This window comes from Pteropus alecto, unplaced genomic scaffold (assembly GCF_000325575.1).
Source record: "Pteropus alecto unplaced genomic scaffold, ASM32557v1 scaffold156, whole genome shotgun sequence".
NCBI classification, from domain to species: Eukaryota; Metazoa; Chordata; class Mammalia; order Chiroptera; family Pteropodidae; genus Pteropus; species Pteropus alecto.
The window spans coordinates 3,374,032-3,393,222 of NW_006437746.1; the positions used below are offsets into that span (position 1 = coordinate 3,374,032).

General features: G+C 38.9%; 1 protein-coding gene and 1 pseudogene across 2 annotated transcripts in view; both read left to right on the forward strand.

Annotated features, from left to right (window-relative positions):
• The window catches only part of KIF15 (kinesin family member 15), a 52,037-nt gene that overhangs the window by 22,138 nt on the left and 10,708 nt on the right, over nucleotides 1-19,191 (forward strand). The window contains exons 14-28 of one of the 2 annotated variants that reach the window (XM_006914845.3): nucleotides 805-982; nucleotides 2,519-2,660; nucleotides 3,404-3,545; nucleotides 6,574-6,771; nucleotides 7,613-7,720; nucleotides 8,110-8,215; nucleotides 9,117-9,282; nucleotides 11,715-11,865; nucleotides 12,076-12,161; nucleotides 13,099-13,168; nucleotides 13,524-13,610; nucleotides 14,208-14,312; nucleotides 15,222-15,344; nucleotides 18,237-18,383; nucleotides 19,004-19,105. In XM_006914845.3, coding sequence (XP_006914907.1) covers nucleotides 805-982; nucleotides 2,519-2,660; nucleotides 3,404-3,545; nucleotides 6,574-6,771; nucleotides 7,613-7,720; nucleotides 8,110-8,215; nucleotides 9,117-9,282; nucleotides 11,715-11,865; nucleotides 12,076-12,161; nucleotides 13,099-13,168; nucleotides 13,524-13,610; nucleotides 14,208-14,312; nucleotides 15,222-15,344; nucleotides 18,237-18,383; nucleotides 19,004-19,105 — 1,911 coding nt within the window. The remainder of the gene's footprint in view (nucleotides 1-804; nucleotides 983-2,518; nucleotides 2,661-3,403; nucleotides 3,546-6,573; nucleotides 6,772-7,612; nucleotides 7,721-8,109; nucleotides 8,216-9,116; nucleotides 9,283-11,714; nucleotides 11,866-12,075; nucleotides 12,162-13,098; nucleotides 13,169-13,523; nucleotides 13,611-14,207; nucleotides 14,313-15,221; nucleotides 15,345-18,236; nucleotides 18,384-19,003; nucleotides 19,106-19,191) is intronic. The other variant, XM_015591745.2, reaches the window with a different exon arrangement.
• Nucleotides 14,941-15,059, forward strand: LOC112482096 (annotated as a pseudogene).

Sequence of the window (19,191 nt, forward strand, 5' to 3'; positions counted from 1 at the left end):
TTCTACCAAGGCAGGTATAAATTTGTCATCAGATTTTTAGAATACAATGGAATACAATGGAAGGTGTATTAAATGAATTCAACTGACAGTACGATTGCATCATTTATTTCCTGCCATTTTCTAAAATAGTAGATAGAACCCTAAAGGAATAGGGAGGAAGTTGTGATGTTCCTATGGCAACACTCAGCCCTAGCAGGCCACGCCTACTTCATCCCAGTGGGCCTTGTGGTTAGCCGAGTCAGTCTTTTTACAGTTCAGCCCTTTAGAGTTTTGTTGTTTATCCTTTCCCCTGGGAAGGACAGAGAGTTAATACAGGCACATCATTAAAAAACAAAGATAATCGAAGATCAGTTTTGTATATTTTTCCAGAGGTTTCATGCATGTTCAAGCTAGTATGGATAGATATTTTTACACAAAAGGCGGCTTGCCGTCCTCCCTTATCTGCACTTTGCCCTTTGCATGAGGTGCATCTCGGAGGGCCTGCAGTCCTGATCAGCAGAGCTTCCTTACTTTTTCATCGTGTTGACTGACGTAAGCAGTCCCCTTTGCACGAAGGGTCTGCCACAGTGTATGCCCTTGTGCTTATCTCCTTAGGTGCCTGAGTCAGAGTTCCAAGGGCGCAGACCCAGTGGTAGGTAGATCGGGAGTCTTGGGGTAGGCACGTTCTCAGTCTCTGACCAGACGCCAAGCTGCTTTCTGCAGTGGCCACAGCAGGCTCTGCCGGCAGTGCACAGGGTGTTCACATTTTCTAACGGCTTTTCAGAAGGACTTGTTCATTAAGTCTGTAATTCTTCTGGCTCACAGATAGAGCACCACCCCAGAGTTGCAAAATATGCTATGGAAAATCATTCCCTCCGGGAGGAGAATAGAAGACTGAGGTTATTAGAGCCTGTGAAAAGAGCCCACGAAATGGACGCCCAGACCATTGCGATGCTAGAAAAGGCTTTCTTCGAAGTATCTGGCACAGAGAAAAATGACAAAAGTAAGAAGCGATTGTATTACATGCCTTCTGGGGCAGGGGGCCTGTTTTAAAGGCCATTTTATTGCCTTGCATTGGGAGGGGTCGTCATTTTAGCCTCTAGACCTGGTGCTAATTTCTTATATATGAACTTATTTTTTTATGTTATCAAAAGGCATTTTCTATACTTTTTTCTCAAAAATCACAGAGTCTTAAATTATGTAGGCTACCATATATCTCTGTTTTGAGGATAAAAGGTTGATTCAGATATTATTTTTAATTTTTATTAAATAGAATTTTTCCGTGTTAAGTATATGAAATGAAAAGTGTGACTAAGCACAACATGGATGAACGTGGAGGTGAGATGTTTGTCCACCTGATTAAGGTCTGTATGGTGAGAGATGTCGGTGTGATCGGACTCATGGTCCACCCAGCAGCGTTTTTCAGTCCTGGTGTTGTGGTCACTGGTCACATTTGCCAGCGTACGCTGTTAGTTATATACAGTATTTCCATAAGTTTACTTTTACTTTGTGAAACGTGGTTTAGTTAGTACTGAATCTAACCTACAGGCTTGGCAGCTATTGTTAAATGCTCTGGGGTTTGGTAGCAGTCTATATTTGCTCCATTTTTAGTGTGAATATTTTCATGGTCTTTTATCATATTCTATCTCAGCCTTTGTTTCTGTTTTGGTTGAAATTGAGCAAGTTCTAATCTTTTTATTCTGTGCTCAAAGAAGCCTGTTTGTCTCCTTGCTTTTTAAAATTTCCTTTTCAAAGCCTTCTTCCTTTCCATTATGACTTAATTAAAGAATAAAATTCTCTAAGTATTTGGGTTGTGGAGAGACTAAGATTTTAGATGTGAAGTTAAAAATCAGTTTTTCTGTTTTATTTCACTTACTTTCTCTGTAATGCTCTGTATTTCGTTGGCAATTTTGGCCTCAGTTGTACCTTTACTTACTGCCTATGAAAGTTAATAATGGTCATTTCTGGACCTCACCGTCTTCAAAACATACAGCATTCTTTTGACAACTGTGACGTGATCAAATTTTTCCTCACTGAAACTCAGTGGAACGCTCTTCAACATAGTCAGTTTTCTAAATAATCCTTGAAAACTAATCTTTTTTTACCTGGCAGATGATACCAAATCCTTTCACGTTGCTGCCTTTGCTATTTGTCTCCTTTCCTAAAATTCATTGACTCTTAACATTAGCCGAATTGGAGCACTAATTCCTGCCAGGTTCCCCTGGTGGCGTTTCCTCTCCAGCACTGTGTATGTTATACTTCAGCATTGTTGGCTCTTGCTCCTAATGGTGTTGCCTTAAATATGCCTCTCCATCCTGTGGCTTCTAGCTTCTCAAAAACAACTTCTTATATTCTTTACCACACTGTATCGTATCTTATGTCTCCTGCTGAGTTATAGGCTCTCGTATTTTAGGGTCCACCTTCCAACCATTTCTCATTTTTCCTCCTTGTGCTTCAAAGCAAATACCTGGCAGAGAACCTAGAAAATGTATTCTGTTATTTTTGTCTTTCAATGACCAAGGTGTTTCCTTATTATCAGGTCAGCAAGGATTCTCTCCTAAAGTTGCAAAAGAGCCAATTTCATTAGCAAACACGGAGAAGTTAAAAGCACAACTCCTGCAAATTCAGACAGAGCTGAATAATTCAAAGCAAGAGTATGAAGAATTCAAAGAACTAACTAGGTAAAGTATAAATACACATTCGTGCTTATCTATTTAATATCTTTTAGTGTTAATTTGTTTTAGAGTTTGACAGTGACAATTTCATTGAGCATTTTACTTTAAATATTAAATTCTCATATAGCAACTAACTTGTTTTGACATGAGGGAAAAGGGCTTGTTTCAAATTTTTTTTAACTTATTGTTTTTAAATTGAGGCATAATTGGCACAACCTTCTAGCTCTTTAGTAGTGCGTTTAATGACAATGTGAATGTTTTACAGGATATACCTGTTGAGCTGAATGTCTGTTGAACTTACATAGAAAATTCCTAATCTGGCCACCAAATTAAATCACTGTTGTTTTGAATTAAGTGTGGGTTTTTAGAAATTTCAGAATTGTTAATATTCTTACTTGATGCTCTTTATGTAATGAAAACAAAGATAAACCACATTCATATTATAGCTAAGATTAATCCTATTCTAAAATATAAAGAAGTGTTTGTTTTAAAAATAACATCACATGTGGAACCAGCATGGACTGTTTGGGCTTCTGAAATAGAGCTCTGCCATTTGCTAGTTGAACACCTTAAACAGTCATCAGTCTCTGAGCTGTATTTTACCCCGTTGGAAAATGAGGGTAATAATCTAAGACTACCTCTGATTTAAAGAGATAACTGTAAAGTTATGCATGAATATAAACTGTAAAGTACTCTACACATGTATGACATTACTTATTACCTAAAACGCTCAATTTAATATCTATTAGGAAAAGGCAGCTAGAATTAGAATCAGAGCTTCAGTCTTTGCAAAAAGCGAACCTTAATCTTGAAAACCTTTTGGAAGCAACAAAAGCATGCAAGCGACAAGAAGTCTCTCAGCTGAATAAAATTCATGCTGAAACACTAAAGGTAGGTAATCTGAAGCAATACTTCAGTCTTAAATCACTGCTGTCTCATTTTGTTAATAATGGAGTCTGCACAGGTTCTCTCCAGATACAGATAGATCCCCTTGTAGGCAGTTAACCTAGGGTGATGCCAGTTCTGGTGTTCCGATGTAGAACCCCTGACAGACAGGGCGGCATAGGACAAAATACACCGAGGCGTCAGACCTGGGTTCAAGTTCTGATCTGCTACTACCCTTCTTTGGCAGGGTTTCCTAACTTCTGAGCCTCATATTTGTTGTCTCTGAATTGGAGGTGAGGATAATTTAATGGTTTTTTAGGTTTTTTAGAGCATTAAATGAGATAGTAAAGTGCCCGGCCCCTGGTAGGTCTCTGTAAGTGGTATATGTTGCTATAAGGCATCGTGTGCTCAGTTTGCCCTGGAAGGATAGAAATCCTAAAGACAAAGACCATGAAAGGATCAAGGGTAACAGTGGGGTTAATAGGAGGGTTTCCCCCGCAAACAACCAGAGCCTTCATAAAGGAAAAAAGCTGGACACCTGAGATCGAGGAAAGAGAATACACAGAAAAGCAAAAGATTAAGAAGGTGCTGCTGCTCGCGATTTGAGCTTTTTGTACTAAATGCTCTGAATGCCAAAAAACGCTTTCCTTATACATCTGAAACTTTATAATAAATAATGTTTATCCCTAACGGCTACCTTTAACAGTGATGTTTTTTGTGTCACTTAATAAGAAACTGCTTTTAAAAGTAATTTTATTCATCCATGTGAATAGTTAATCACACGACTGGAATATTTAAAGGTACAGAGTATAGAGTGACAAGTCTCTTTCCGTCTGCTACCCTTCCAGCCAGCCAGAAACCTATTTGGAGGGATTCAGTGTCACCAAGTTTTTTGGGGTTTTGTTTTCTTTCTTTTTTTTTTTTTTACTTTACACAAATATTACCATATGATACATACACATCATTCTACACCTTGTTTTTTTTTGTTTTTTTTTTAACTTAACAGATATTTTAGATTTTATCCCATATCTCAAGGGAAAAAAGAACCTTCTCTCTGTTTGGTTTTTGTTTGTTTAAGCAGCTGCACAAGAATGTTGTATGCATATATCACTATTTGTTTAACCTGAGAATTGCTATTTTTTCTTATAAAGGTAGAATATTTTTCTTTGCTTTTTAAAAAAAAAGATAGTCTTCAAAATCTGTGTGGAATATTCCTTTTAAATACTTGTAGACTATTTCCAGGTGTTTTATAATTTGTGTCTGTAGTCTTTTAGCACGATGGAATTACAGATCTTGAAGCACTGTGACCCTCTAGTGCTACTTCGGTTTATAGCTGAGCAAACAGGACAAAGGATTAAAAGGTTTACCAAGAATAACACAGCACTTCAGATCTTTCGTTGTTCATTTTTAATTATGTGAGTGCTTTACGAATACATTTTCCTTGTTTCAAAAAATAGACCTCTGTATACAAGTTTGGGTTAAAGTTCCCACGGAGCAGCACTGCCAGTCTGGGTCTGATCTAGCCCTTCACCCCTCACCCCGGGCAATGTGTTCCCAGCTTGGGAATCCTTTGTCTTAACAGTTTTGTAGAGTAAATGTACATGGACTGAGAAAGATGTGTAGAATTCTTTAACAGACCTTTTTTTTGTTGTGCTTTGTTTTTAAAAATAAGTGGTATCGTCCTACATATGTTATTCCACAGTGGGCCTTTGTTAACTCAGGGATGGATGTGCCTTGGATCTTTCTGTGTTAACTAGTACGTAGAGCTCTACCTCATCTTAAACCTAGGCTTCCATGTTTTGGATGACCGTGGTTTATTTAGGTGGTTTCCAGTGCAAGCATTCTCTGGCTTCTCCTCCTATGAGAGAGAAGTGGTAGTGTTAGGACATCTCAGTTTGGAGTCAGTTCTGCTGACTGGCCCCTCCAGGTGGCCTCACCCTGTGCCTTCCCAGGAAGTCAGGGAGCACTCATTCCCTAGCACTGGCCCCTAGAACGGGCATTGTCAGGCTCTTTACTGTTTGACAGTCTGATGGGTGAAAAATGGCATCTTGTTAAGGTTTTGATTTTCATTTTCCTCATTTCTAGTGAGGTCAAATGTATTTTCCTATGTTTGTTGTCCATTTGCATTTCCTTTTTCTATGAATAAAGAGTCCATTTTCTTACTAGTTTACTTATTTTTTCTGATTTGTAGGAATTTTTATGTTAAACTTTTGTTATGCCCAGCGCCAATGTATTCTGCCATCATGTTGCTTGTTATCCTTGTATGTGACACTTTCGTTACACAGAAGTTTTAAAATTTTGATACAGCCAGATTTATTGATCGTTTATCTTTATGACTTCTTTTATTCATTTTTAAAGGCCCAGACAATGTCAAGGTCATCAGTATATTCCACTTTCTTTTATAACTGTTTTTCACTGAGATGTTTAATGCATCTGCTGTTTTACTTTTGAGTGGTATGAAATAAGGATTTAACTTAATAAGTCTCTGTTTTTCTCACTAATTTGAACTTTGCACATATAAATTGTCTATTTCTGGACTTTGTATTTTCTTCCAATGTTTATTTGACTATTCATATGCTAATCACTTTTAAAATGACCCTACCCTATAATGTATTTTTCTATTGTCCAGCGAAGTCTTCCCAATTTTAAAATGACCCTACCCTATGATGTAAATAAATTTGATGACAATTTATTTAGACACTTTTAAAATGACCCTACCCTATGATGTATTTTTCTATTGTCCAGCGAAGTCTTCCCAATTTGTTCCTTTTTTAGTTGTTTCTTCTTACACATTTATTCTTTGTATGAAGTTTGGAATCAGCCTATCAAGTTTCTTTTTTCTAAATCTTACTGGAATTTTTCTTGAGACTGCATTGAATTGATATTTGTTTCTACTTGTTTTCCATTTGTTTCTGTGCTGCCTCTATTTGATGAATAGAATTGCAATTTTATCCTCTGAGTTCACCGAATTACTAAATATGGTATTTTTTTTTTTATGTGTGCTAATGTCGTTTTCCATAACTTTTTGCTGCAGATTATAACTACACCAACCAAGGCTTATCAACTTTGGTCTCGGCCAGTATCAAAATTAAGCCCTGAGACGGGGAGCTTTGGTGCCATGCACACTCAGAATTCTAGCAAATTAGATAATGACATCTTAAATGAGCCAATTCCACCTGAGATGAATGAACAAGCTTTTGAGGCCATTTCTGAGGAGCTTAGATTGGTGCAGGTAATATTTAGTTTTAGAAAAAATTAATAATTAGACATTCATTTAAACTAATTTTCTTTATTATTTTAACTCTATAACTGGCGTATTCAGACTTGTTTAGTATCTTTTTAAATGTGGATGTGTAAAGGTCCCTGGCTTACAAATCAGCCTACTCTAGTTCTTTTAATTCACTTTGCGACATTTAGCAAGTCACTCTGTAATCTCCTGGGGCTTTGGGTCTCTCATATGTAAAAAGACCAGTTGCCACTAGCTGCAAGCTGCAGAACTGGTTTATATGGCACAATGCTGTATCTGCTAAAGAAAGTTAAAATAGTTGAAAGAATCTTATTACAGATGAAATTTTAGACAGCTTTTGATATATTTGAAATAATGTGAAATTTGTTTGTCTCAGAATTCTGGTGATTTGTTTAATTTTTAAAGGTTTTCCTACTGTCTAGTAAAACTTAGAGTGAGCCAGACCACCCCAAATTCCGAAGTTTTGTCCTTTTTAAAGCGTGGAGGCCTTCCTGGTGAAGTCACTCCATACAATCCTGAGAAAGCTCAGTGGTCTGTAGATTGTTCTATGGTTTGATTCATGACTTTAGTTTTAATCACTTCTTTCCTTTGTCTTTCAAATTACCCACTTTGATGGACCACAAATGTAATTCTGAAATATGAGAAGTCATAAGTATAGTCTTTTAAAGTTGTTTTCTGGCTCCAAACTGGCCTTTGATACCTTTGTCTTCATGAGGTTTTGAGTTCTGTTTTGTTTTGTTTTTTTTTTTTTAATGCAGAAGAAATGGTGGAATGCTTGAGATTTTCATTAAAAGAATTTTTGACAACTGAAGTTTTTGTGTTACAGGAACAAATGAGTGCCGTTCAAGTCAAGTTGGACGAGGAAGAGCATAAGAACCTAAAGCTTCAGCAGCACATTGACAAACTGGAACACCATTCCACACAAATGCAGGAGGTAAGACCCAGAGCATGGCCCCAGAAGTGTGGGAAACGCATCGTCAAAGGGAGAGTCTATAGGAAGAAAATGACTTCACAGAGCCTCAGTCGGGCCGATTTCAGTTGTGTTCTCTACTTTGTTACTCCGCATGCTACTCCGACAATGAGACACACATCGCTAGTCTGAGTTCTGGCCCTCGGCAGTGCCAGCGGGCCCGTGCTGTTTGTCTGGACAGTTCAGGGGCTCGCGGCGATCCTTCTTCCCTCACTGTAGTTGTGGCGACAGTTGACTTTCTTCTGGTCAGAGACCTTAGATCTAGATCTGAAAAGCGGAAACAAGGTAATGATTTGGAGCACGTCTCGGCAAGCCAGTATTCCTTTTCCAGCAAATTGTTCTCTTTCCCGCAGCTTTTCTCATCAGAGAGAACTGACTGGACCAAACAGCAGCAGGAGCATCTTTCGCAGTTGAACCTCCTTGAAAAGCAGCTTCGGGACACTCAAACGAAGAATGACTGTAAGTGTGAACAGCTGGGCGTTTCGTCATCTGAATACTGTAACTCGGTATCTTTTTACTTATATGGATAAATCTTGTCCCTATGTTTTTGGTTGGTGGTTTGTTTGTTTTAATTAGACAACCGACTTGAGTTCGCATGGCAGTGGTAAGTCATGGTAACATCATAAAGGCTAATTTGCTTCAAGACTTCTCACAAACGATACAACTGTTTGCTTATAGTTTTAATATTGCTTTGAAAGTGAAGTATCATGAATTCATAAGATGAGTCATATTTTAATAATGAGAAATAAACCGTAAGTTATGTTTTGGTGTATATGCGTAGATGTGGGTTTATCATTTGGTTCCCAGGGTTTTTTTCTAGTTTATTTTTCCTTTCATCAAAGTATTTGCAGTTGTTTATAATAAAGCTAAAACAAAAAAGACAGCTGTTCTATTTTCTTTGATCTAAGAAGTTACTTAATTTTTACTTCCAATTGGAAGTAAAGTTTTTAATTTACTTTGGAAAGTTCTGGCACATTTCCAAGGGATTTTTGATAAGTAAGATTAGGTCACTTAAAATGTTAAATCTCTTGATTTTTCCCCCCTTATATTGAATTTTGATGCACATTCTACACGAGAAATGTAGAAAATCAAATGACCTACAAGTCAGAGACAGGTAGATGTTAACTCTTCCTTTTCTGGTAGAAATGATAACAAAAACCATGAACAAGGGAGAGGAAGAAAATAGAAATCTCAGAGCTCCTAGTTCCCTCTGCTTCGTCATTCAACATCTTTACTGAATATGGTTTCTCCAACTTGTTTTGCTGATTGTGTGAAGATACCTATGGCATTTATTTGCCTACTTAGTAAAAAAATAAGTGTAGAGAAGCTTGTTGAGGATTTATTTTGTTTGCTTTTTTAGTTTTGAAAAGTGAGGTGCATGACCTGCGAGTAGTTCTTCATTCTGCAGACAAGGAGCTGTCTTCGGTGAAGCTGGAGTATAGTTCATTCAGAGAGAGTCAGGAGAAAGAACTGAACAGCCTTTCCGAAAGACACATGCATATTCAGCTTCAACTAGAGAATGTCAGGTAGAGTTGTTCTGTTATGGTTTCACGTTGCCTGATTGGCCTGTAACCCAGGACTACTTGACGTGCAAGTGCTGTAAGCCCAACTCAAACTAGTTAAACACATGAAAAGGTAATCTGTTGGTTCACGGCATTGGGAACCCCAGAGGTGATTTTAATTTCAGGAACAAACGGAATTGAGTCTCACACTGTCAGTGCGCATTCTCTCTCTGTCTCTCCCTGTCTCTCCCTGTCTCTCTCAGTCTCTCTCAGTCCCTGCTCTGCTTCTCTCTGCGTTTCCCTCATTCTGTCCTACTGTTGAGGGCCTTCCTCCACGTAACAGGGAACAGACCGCCTTACTGCTCCATATTCCGTCTCCTAGCATAACCACCCCTGCGAAGATATCCACTCTGCCAACAGCCATCTGTCAGTCCTAGGGAGAATTTGCATTGGCCTTGCATGGGTCATCTGCTTACCTTTGGACCAGTCATACCAAGAGTGTGAGGTGGTGTTAGCCCAACACAGGTGATGTGCCTGTTCCAGAGAGAAAGGTGTGCTCTTATTAGAAGAAGGGATAGTTAAGGTAGACCAAATCAGTGGTTGTCACCACTGCCCACAGTAACTCTCTCAAGGCTGGCTGGTTAGACAAGTAATCTAAGACGTAAATTGTTTGTTTTCACTGTTTTTTTCCCTTGCTAATTTCAGCCTTTTGTAAAACAACTTAAAACCATTTTGTGTTTTCAATAACTGTCTCCCGGATCTATGGCAATAATTAATAATGGACATTTTGTATGTGATGCCATGAGAGTGATATGATTGTGACTGCTCAATCTAGAAAAGCTGCAAATAGACAACCTTGAATTTAATTTTTATAGGAATTGCAGAAACTAAAATCTGTAACTCTGAGTGTTTTCAACAAGGAATTAAACAACAAGGAATTAAAACAGAGTAAGAAAACTCGAGATCTGCAGGCCAGATCTATTCCTAGACGTGTTTTTAGTGGGCTTGCACAGTGTGGTTTTTAAAAAAAATTTAGCATAGCATTTTTAAAAATGAGAGTTTTCTTATAAAAATTCATATTTCGGCTTCCTCTTAAAAATCAGTTTGGTGGCACAGGGCCCACATTCCTGCATGGCAACCGTCACGTGCTGTTTGAATCACCCTTTCCTTTTAGAGAGGGGCATGAGCCGGGTCAGTACAGCCTCCATCCATCACTCACCCCCGCGCTGTTTCCCCAGCACCAAGGCTGCCGGTCGGTTGTCATTTATCACAAGTGCACTGTTGGTTTTTCTTACACCTGCATTTGCTTTTAATATTGGAATCACTGAATCTAATCCTGGCTCTGTCATCAACTAATTCTGTGGGATTTTGTTTTGAAAGTCACTCCACTAATCTTATTGGGTCTTAATTTCCTCATGTTTACATGTAAGAGTTGAACTAGATCTAAAATGTTAATTCTCTGTATTTGGCTATGTACTTAAATTCTGTCTTAAAAATATTTAAAAATATTGAGCTTTCCTTGCTTTTTAAGTTGGACATAATTTAATTGTTCTCGGTACCTCAGGTTTAACATCACTTATTGGGCCGCTTATACTCCATTGTGGCTCTCCGTGCACAATACCCTGTGTTTCTTCAATTGTTTGGCCTGCTTTATATATACAGTCTGCGTCATGAATGCACATGTTCCCCCTCTCTCCCATCTGTTGTCTATACATCTATCTTTAGCAACTGTTTATAGCAATTTGCTGCTTCCGCTCTGCTTTCGGTCAGTAAAACAGACCCATGTCTAATAATCTGTATAGAAGCTGGGACATCTGTTTTGGATGGTCCACAGATCAGGTTCATTGTTTACTGCTTCTTGGCTGAGCTCTGGACGTTTGGGCATGTCACATAGCATGTTGGGGAGCAGAGTAAGAGGATGAAACCCTGAAAAGTAGTAACTAATAATTGAATGAAAAAGTCAGTTTATCCAGAGGGAGTTTACTCTGTTGCTCAGATCAAAGCCACATTTGGCATCTTAGAAAACCTTCCTAGAGTTGGGAGACTGTGATGAATGGATAGAATTGAACTATCAACAAAACTAAACTGATGGCTGGTCCCTAGGTTACGTGAGGGTTAGGTCGAGAACCCCCTAAATGAGTCTCATCGCTCTAAATCGCCAGTCAGTGAAGCATGTCTGGTTGAAACCATGGGAGAAAAAATGAGGATAGAAGATGGCTACAGGCTCACACCCTGTCTTTTCCGTCCCCATCACACTACGCCATGGTCCAGTCTGTCTCATAATTTTTTGCTTCACAGACATTTTACGTAAGTTCTCGAGGAGCTTTACATCAGTCAGGATCTCTGTAGGTTGGGAATGGTCTGTCGATGGGATAAACTGAACTGCAGATAATCTGACTAGCAGAACTACATTTAATGTTTATATTTACGATTGTAAAAATGTTTTCCTGATAAAGATTAGAAAATGAAAAGCTTCTTGAGAGCAAAGCCTGCCTACAGGATTCCTATGAAAACTTACAAGAAGTAATGAAGTTTGAAATTGACCAACTTTCAAAAAACCTCCAAAACTGCAAAAAAGAAAACGAAACTCTGAAATCTGATCTGAATGTAAGTTAAGAAGGGTATTGGTTATTCTTGAATTTGTCCTGGATGTGTGACTGTTTGGTGGCGTGCAGGGCAAGCACTGCTTTGACCTCCTCCTGACTTTTTATACTGGCCTGGCCCGTAGGTCAGCCACACAGAAGACACTCGGTGTGTTTGTTGACTACACATTGCTAGTAACAGTTACTTAAAATCTAATGTCACATTGTCTTTTAGAATTTGATGGAGCTTTTTGAGGCAGAAAAAGAACACAATAATAAATTATTATTACAATTTGAAGAAGATAAAGAAAACAGTTCTAAGTGAGTGCTATTTACCTTTTCCATTAGTTGACTAGAATATAATTTACTACCACATATTTTAGCTTGTTTTAATTGCTAAAACCCTGTAAAGTTATTTTTTTAAAGCATTCCAAAATATGAGTATCAGATTCCTTTATATAAATGGCTATGTCGAGGAACTTAATTTTTTAAAATATTCAATAACTAGCTATGGTACTTTTTAAATGAATGGTGGTGATCAGAACTCAGGACCTTCTATTAATAAATCACAGTATTTATTATCGGTAGATGGGGAATGATTTTTATTTCTGTCTCTACTATTCTTTTTCTAGCTGCTCTTTTTTTTCTCCTGTTTCTTAATATGAATGCCATTGTCTTTCTTCCCTGTCTTTCCAAGTTCTTTTTCTTGGTGATCTCTGTCAGTCTCTTAGCTTCAACCAACCCGGGTGATTATTACTCTAATGAGAATTTGTATTTGTTTATCAGCAGATACTTGTAGAGTTCATACTATGAGACAGATTTTCTTCTAGACCCTGATACACAGTGGTGGATACATACATCTAGTTAGGAAACACAGTTACCATTTAGTAATTCATTCAAACATTTAGTGATATCCAACTAGCCAGGCACTATTCTGCAAATGCCAGAACATTTAGAAATAAGACAGTGACCAAAATATCCCTGTCCGTCCTCATGAGTTTTACATTTCTAGCACAGAGAGCTAGGTAATAAATAAACACTATATGATATATGTTATGTTAGGGAGTCCTAAGTTTTCTGAAGAAAAATAAACCCGTGGCACAAAAATGAGTTCTCATTCAGTAGTTTCTGACTCGTACTGGACTACAGCGCCTAATGAAGCTTAGTCACGTTGCACTGAATCTCCTCTGCACAAACAGACTCAGCCCCTGTTTCCGCTGAGTGAGGTCATGAGTAAAAGATAATTCTTCTCTTCCAGAGAAATTTTAGATGTTCTCGAGGCTGTCCGTCAGGAGAAACAGAGAGAGATGGCCAAGTGTGAGCAGCAGGTAATTGTCCTATACTCCAAAATTTGAAGTTTGTAATTTTTTCTGATGTCTAAAATAGTTGAATATAACAAACCACTTCAGCTTTCAGATGTTGAAAATTGATAATAAAAAGATGGAATGTTTGGTCGGTTGTATTATTTTTTAGTTCTTATTTTTCTAAGTCCAAGATGGCTTTTATCATAAATTATTGGTGGTCTCCCCATGTAGACCACAAAATCATTGTCTTTTAACCCAACATCATTTTCAAATATTATTCCTAGTGTACACTGTACAATATGAAAGTCTGTTTCAACCGTTTTTTAAAGTGTATGTGATTTAATTCCTTTTTCTAAAAATATACATTTTTTTCCTATAGATGACAAAAGTACAGAAACTAGAAGAGAGTTTGTCTGCTACTGAAAAAGTTATCAGTTCTCTGGAGAGATCTAGAGATGCCGACAAGGTAGGTAGAGGTCGAAGCTTCATTATTCTATTTCTTTTATAAACACTGCTTTAACATTCCAGTCTCCTGCCCCCAGGGTGACCGATAACTAGCATTTCTGTGTGCACTTAGGCCTTGTTCATCTTCCAAGGTCGCTAGAGAATGAGTTCTTTCATTCAAGTTAATTTTCCATGTAACTTCAAGCGCAAACTGTTTGATCTCTCTTGATGGCAGTATTTCTAAAACACAACTTGCCCCTTTTAACTAGGACGCCGTTAGTGTGACCATTTCTTGTTGATTCTGAGTCCCATGTACAAATTCTCAAATCCTTGGTGTTGACTTTAACTAGAATAATGTAATATATATGTCCAAATATAAAATCAGGTATAAATTTCATTTATGTCTAGCTCTTATTCATTTGTAAAATCAAAGCAAGTGATTAAATAATGTAGTATAAAGCCACTAAAATGTAAATTAATAATATTGATGTAATGTGAGTTATTTTGCTAAGATAAAACTGACTTCTGTTATTAGGAAAGGTAAACAGTCTACCATTTAAAAATGACCTGACCACCTTGATGTCATTGAGTGTGAAGACATTGTTTGTGTTCTCTTCAGGAGGTTGTAGCTGACCTCATGGGCCAGATCCAGGAGCTGAGGACATCCACCTGTGAGAAGGCAGAAGCCATGGACGCCCTGAAGCAAGAACTGAAGGACATTAATGTAAGTTCTATCACCAGCAAGATACTAAATTTGTGTGTGAGACACACTTCATAGGCTCCTTGAGAGGCTGACAGATGCTTCACCAGAAGAAAGATTCTGTTGGCAAACAGATGTGGAAATATTGGTCACAGCTCGGCAGGGCCTGTGTTTGCAGACCCAGCAGAGCGTTTCCTGTGGCCACACGCGGCCGCGTCCCTGGAGGCTGTGCAGGCTGCACACCGCTCAGATTTCAGTGCGCGTAGAACAGTGTTCTCTGTGCACTGCTGGGAATCGCTGATCTGAACGAGCTCAGAAACAGGCCGGTTGTTGCCCGGATAGTGAAGGGTATAGTGTTCCTTAATTGTTTCAAGAAGAAAAGTGAAGATTTCTGTCCAGGTCCCTCGCTCTGCTCCAATGGGAGCTCGCTGTACTCCACCTTTATTTCTGAAGGCAGTCTGCTGATAAAGATGGCAAAAACAGATATTTTTTCACTGATACCCGTGGGACTTTTCCACTCCTTTTTGCCATTCATGCATTTATTCTTCTATACCTTCATTCAACAAGTAGTTATCAAATTAATTTGTGTTAATCTGGATATCACTTTGGAACTCAGACTCATCGTTATTTTAATCTAAAAATACAGGTAATAGTCTACGGCCATGCTACCCTGAACAAGCCCGATCCTGTCTGATCTCGAAAGCTAAGCAGGGTTGGGCGTGGTTAGTACTGGGATGGGAGACCACCTTGGAAGACCAGGTGTTATAGGCATAAAAAAAATAAATAATTAAATAAGGGATTGTAAGCTGACAAGGTCCTTGCAATCTGTGAGATCACCCAAGGATTGCCTTGCCTAAAAAAAAAATAATAAATCAAAATAAAAATACAGGCAATAAAGCAGATGGCTCTTATTTCGTAACTTTTTTTCTGCAGTGCAAATACAACTCTGCTTTGGTTGATAAAGAAGAGAGCCAAGTGTTGATCAAGAGACAGGAAGTGGAGATTCTGGATCTGAAAGAAACTCTTAGACTGAGAATACTCTCCGAAGACATAGAGGTAACGGTCACCACCTCATGACTCTTTTTTTGCTCTATTACTTGTCAATATGTGTGTGTGTGTGTGGAGGTTCTTAATAAATAGAGGGTTTTTTAAAGGAATAAAGTCGTAATTAGACATTTTCTCCATGGTAGTTAGACAATTAATAGATAACAATAACATTGTTGTATTTTATTCGGTTGATTTATTTTCACTCGTTTGTGCTCACAGCTCGGCAGGGTCCTGTAGCTGACCCTCTTCCGAAGGGGGTGCAGAGTGCAGAGCAGACCGTGCACTTGGATGTAGTGGTAGCAGCAGGGAGCAAAGAAAGGGCTGGCCAACAGGTCAACCTCAAGGTTGCCTGTTTTAGCTAAAGCAAGTTTTAATTTTTTTGTTATTGATGTGAATTTATCTTTTTAAAAATTAGGCAATACTGTCACATGGTTCACAATTCAAAATGTATAAAGCCATGTACATTCCCTCTTGTGTATCCTTCCAGAAATATTTTAGGTAAATCCTATATACATTTAGCTTTCTTTTTTTCACAAATGGTAACCCACTGTGTATATACTTCTCTGCGCTTCCTTTAGAAATAAGGTTTTCTTGCTAAACTATGCTACCCATGAAACAAATTCAAATATTTATTGAACCTACCTACCATACATGCTGTTGCCTGGCTTGGCAGTTGAGAATGGAAGAATGATCGAAACACTGTTGCTCACCTCAAAGCGTGCAGTTTAATGTAAGGGATCGATGGATCATGTACTAAATGACCTGGGAGCACAGAGAAGGGAGAGAGGGGAGTAACTATGCTTGGAGAATTCCAGAGAGCTTCCCAGAGGAGATAGTAGTTGTACAAGATTTTGATAGGGAGGGAAGCTTGGCAGCTATGAATGTTTGTTGAGCATCCCCTGCAAGGGGAACAATTAGCTGTGACTATCTTGAGGTACGTGAGCTGCGTCTGCTTGGTGGAAGGGCATTAGCTGTACTTCTGAGGAAACCCGGACTGCACAGACTCCAGGCCCCAGGAGAAGGCAATAAGGTCTGAACCAGGAAGTGCTGGTGGCGCTGTGGGGTGAGACAGAATTGAGAAGTGTCTCAGAACAGTTGACAGCATTTGGTCCAGTTGGATGTACGCCGTGATGGGAGGAAGCGGTCAGAGTGGAAGGGCACAATCCAGGGGCTGGACTGCCCAGGAGTCTGAAATCTGCCTGTGTGATCTTGTGAAAGTTCCACTTCTCTCTGTGCCTCACTTGTCATGTCTCAAAGAAGAGGCAACAATTCCGCCGTAGGCAGAGGTCCCTGCTCCAGCGCTGAACATCCACGGATAGAGCGCGGAGAACACAAAGGCATCGGTATCCTGGGAAACCGGGGATTTCACAGCAGTGAAGAGAGGACGGATTGATTCAATAAATGTGTTTCCGAACTGACAAATTTGAAAAGATATGGTTAGAGTCTCACTAAAACCAAAAAATAGTTCTAGATGGATTAGAGTTCTGTATAAATGATGAAATCATGGAAGTATTAGAAAGTACGAATGCATATTTAGTCTTGAGATAAAGTGGCCCTTTGCAAAAAACCTTGATACCAAGGTCAGAAACCATAAGGGAAGATTATACAATATTAAAAATAAGACTAACAATAGACTGGGGGGAAATATTTACAACTGATGACAAAGGGACCATTTCCCGAATACACAGCGGAGCTCTTTTGAGTCACAAGACTCAAGAAATGACAGACATTCCTCGTGGAAAATGGACATAGAAGGTGCATGACTAGTTCCCCTAAGGAGACTGTGGGGACTGTATAGTGGCCCAGAAACCTCTGAAATCAAAGAAATGTAAATAAGAACTACCTTTTGATCTTACAACTGGTAACTGTTAGGGCTCGAGGAAGATGTACAGAGGAGGGTGATTACTCATACCTCTGGTGAAGTTTAAGGTTAGCCTTTGGGGAGGTGGTCTGGGAACACATGGCTTTAAAATGTTTGCGTATGCTTTGAGTTTGCACATTTAAAATTTTAACCTAAAGTAATAGTATGGATACGAGAATAAAATACATATAATAGTGAAAAATTCAAACCAACCAAAATATTTAGTGTTGGATTAAGTTGTAGTGCATCCATAAGATGAAATAGAGCCTACCCAGTGAAAATATATTAAAAGAGTGAACATGTGGAAAAATATTTGTGATATATCAAGTATATATACACCTACATGTTATTATTGTATCTATGATATATATGTAATATTGTATGTATCGTATATATAATTATATACATTATTATATATACATTTATACATGCACATTTGGAAGGTTAGGGCAAGCAGATTCTGCTCTAATTTGATAGGGATCATATACACTGCATATGTACAAATTACATTTGCAAACTGCAGGACTTATAATTCTCTTTGCCACTTTCCATCAAGTCACTTCCCTAAAGCTTTGATGTCCTATGACTGCATCACAGCCAGACGAACTGCCCAGCCCCTCCCCTGCTAGCCGAGGAATACTCATCTATACAGTTAGGTACCTTCCAGTGTATATATAGGGCTAGAGTCAATTGGTGAGGCGACAGGCATGCTAGAGACTCATACCTCAGTGCTCCTGAGGAAAGACAGCTCAGCTTTGGGGTCTTGGGCGTGAGGGGAAAGGGGAAGTAGAGTTCAGTAAAACCTCAACTGGACGCCCATATGAATTTACTGTAACATTCATCTCTAGGCCTGTTCACTAATATTAACTGCTCAGTTTGTCCTAGACTGGATCACCACACACAAGTAAAAAAAAGAAAAAAATTCTCGTTTAAAATTTTTGTAATCTTCTAAAAATCCCATAGTCATGATTTGCATACAAATCCTTATTGGCATACCACGATTAAGAATTTCTTCTTTTGTGGGGACGGTCTCCTAACAGAGGGACATGCTCTGTGAGGACCTGACTCATGCTACGGAGCAGCTGAACATGCTCACTGAGGCCGCGAAAAAGCACTCGGGGCTCCTGCAGTCTGCCCAGGAGGAGCTGACCCGGAAGGAGGCCCTCATCCAGGAGCTTCAGCACCAGGTGAGACGCAGGGGGCGCTGCCACGCAGGATGGGGGTGCGGAGGAGGGCGGCATGGCGGCTGAGGGCCCCACCTCCGCTGATTCTCTACATACAGAAAGGTCTGCTAACGGGGCACTTAGGTAGGCGGGCAGCTGCTCCGTGGGCTCTTTCCGACCTGGCTGCTCCTGTGGCTTCAGACTTGCTTGGCTCTCTGCCTGCCCACCCTCGACCCCTGACGCGTGCCAGCAGGTTCTAACCACCGTGGTAAGGTTACCGCTGATTTTCATCCTCTCTTTAGCTGCTCTTGTTTGTATTTGGCATTTTTCCTCAAATGACCCTTTGATCATTCATGAAGCTTAAAAACAAGTTGTTTTTGAAAAGTGTAAATAAATTGGTGAGAAAAAGAGATGAGGGATATAGTAGCAGCTCCAGATTTTACAATTTATTTTAAAAATTTCTGTTTTTTGTTTTGTTTTGTTTGTTTTTTAAAAATATCTTACTACTTTTCAAATTATTAATCAAATCAAAAAATGTAAAAAGCCTATTTTCACATACCTGGGGAAGAGTGGCTATTCTAATTTGGACCACGTGCCCCATATTATTTTCTAACTTGTAACCTTATATCTGTTGATTTTCCCAGCTAAACCAAAAGAAAGAGGAAGTAGAACAGAAAAAGAATGAATATAACTTCAAAATGAGGCAACTCGAGCATGTGATGGATTCTGCTGCCAAGTATCCCCAGGTACTTTTCAGAAAAATGTGCGTTTCAGGAGGAATAAACAGTTTTGTGAGTGACAAAGGTGTGGAAATTACTAAGACTGTAATTTT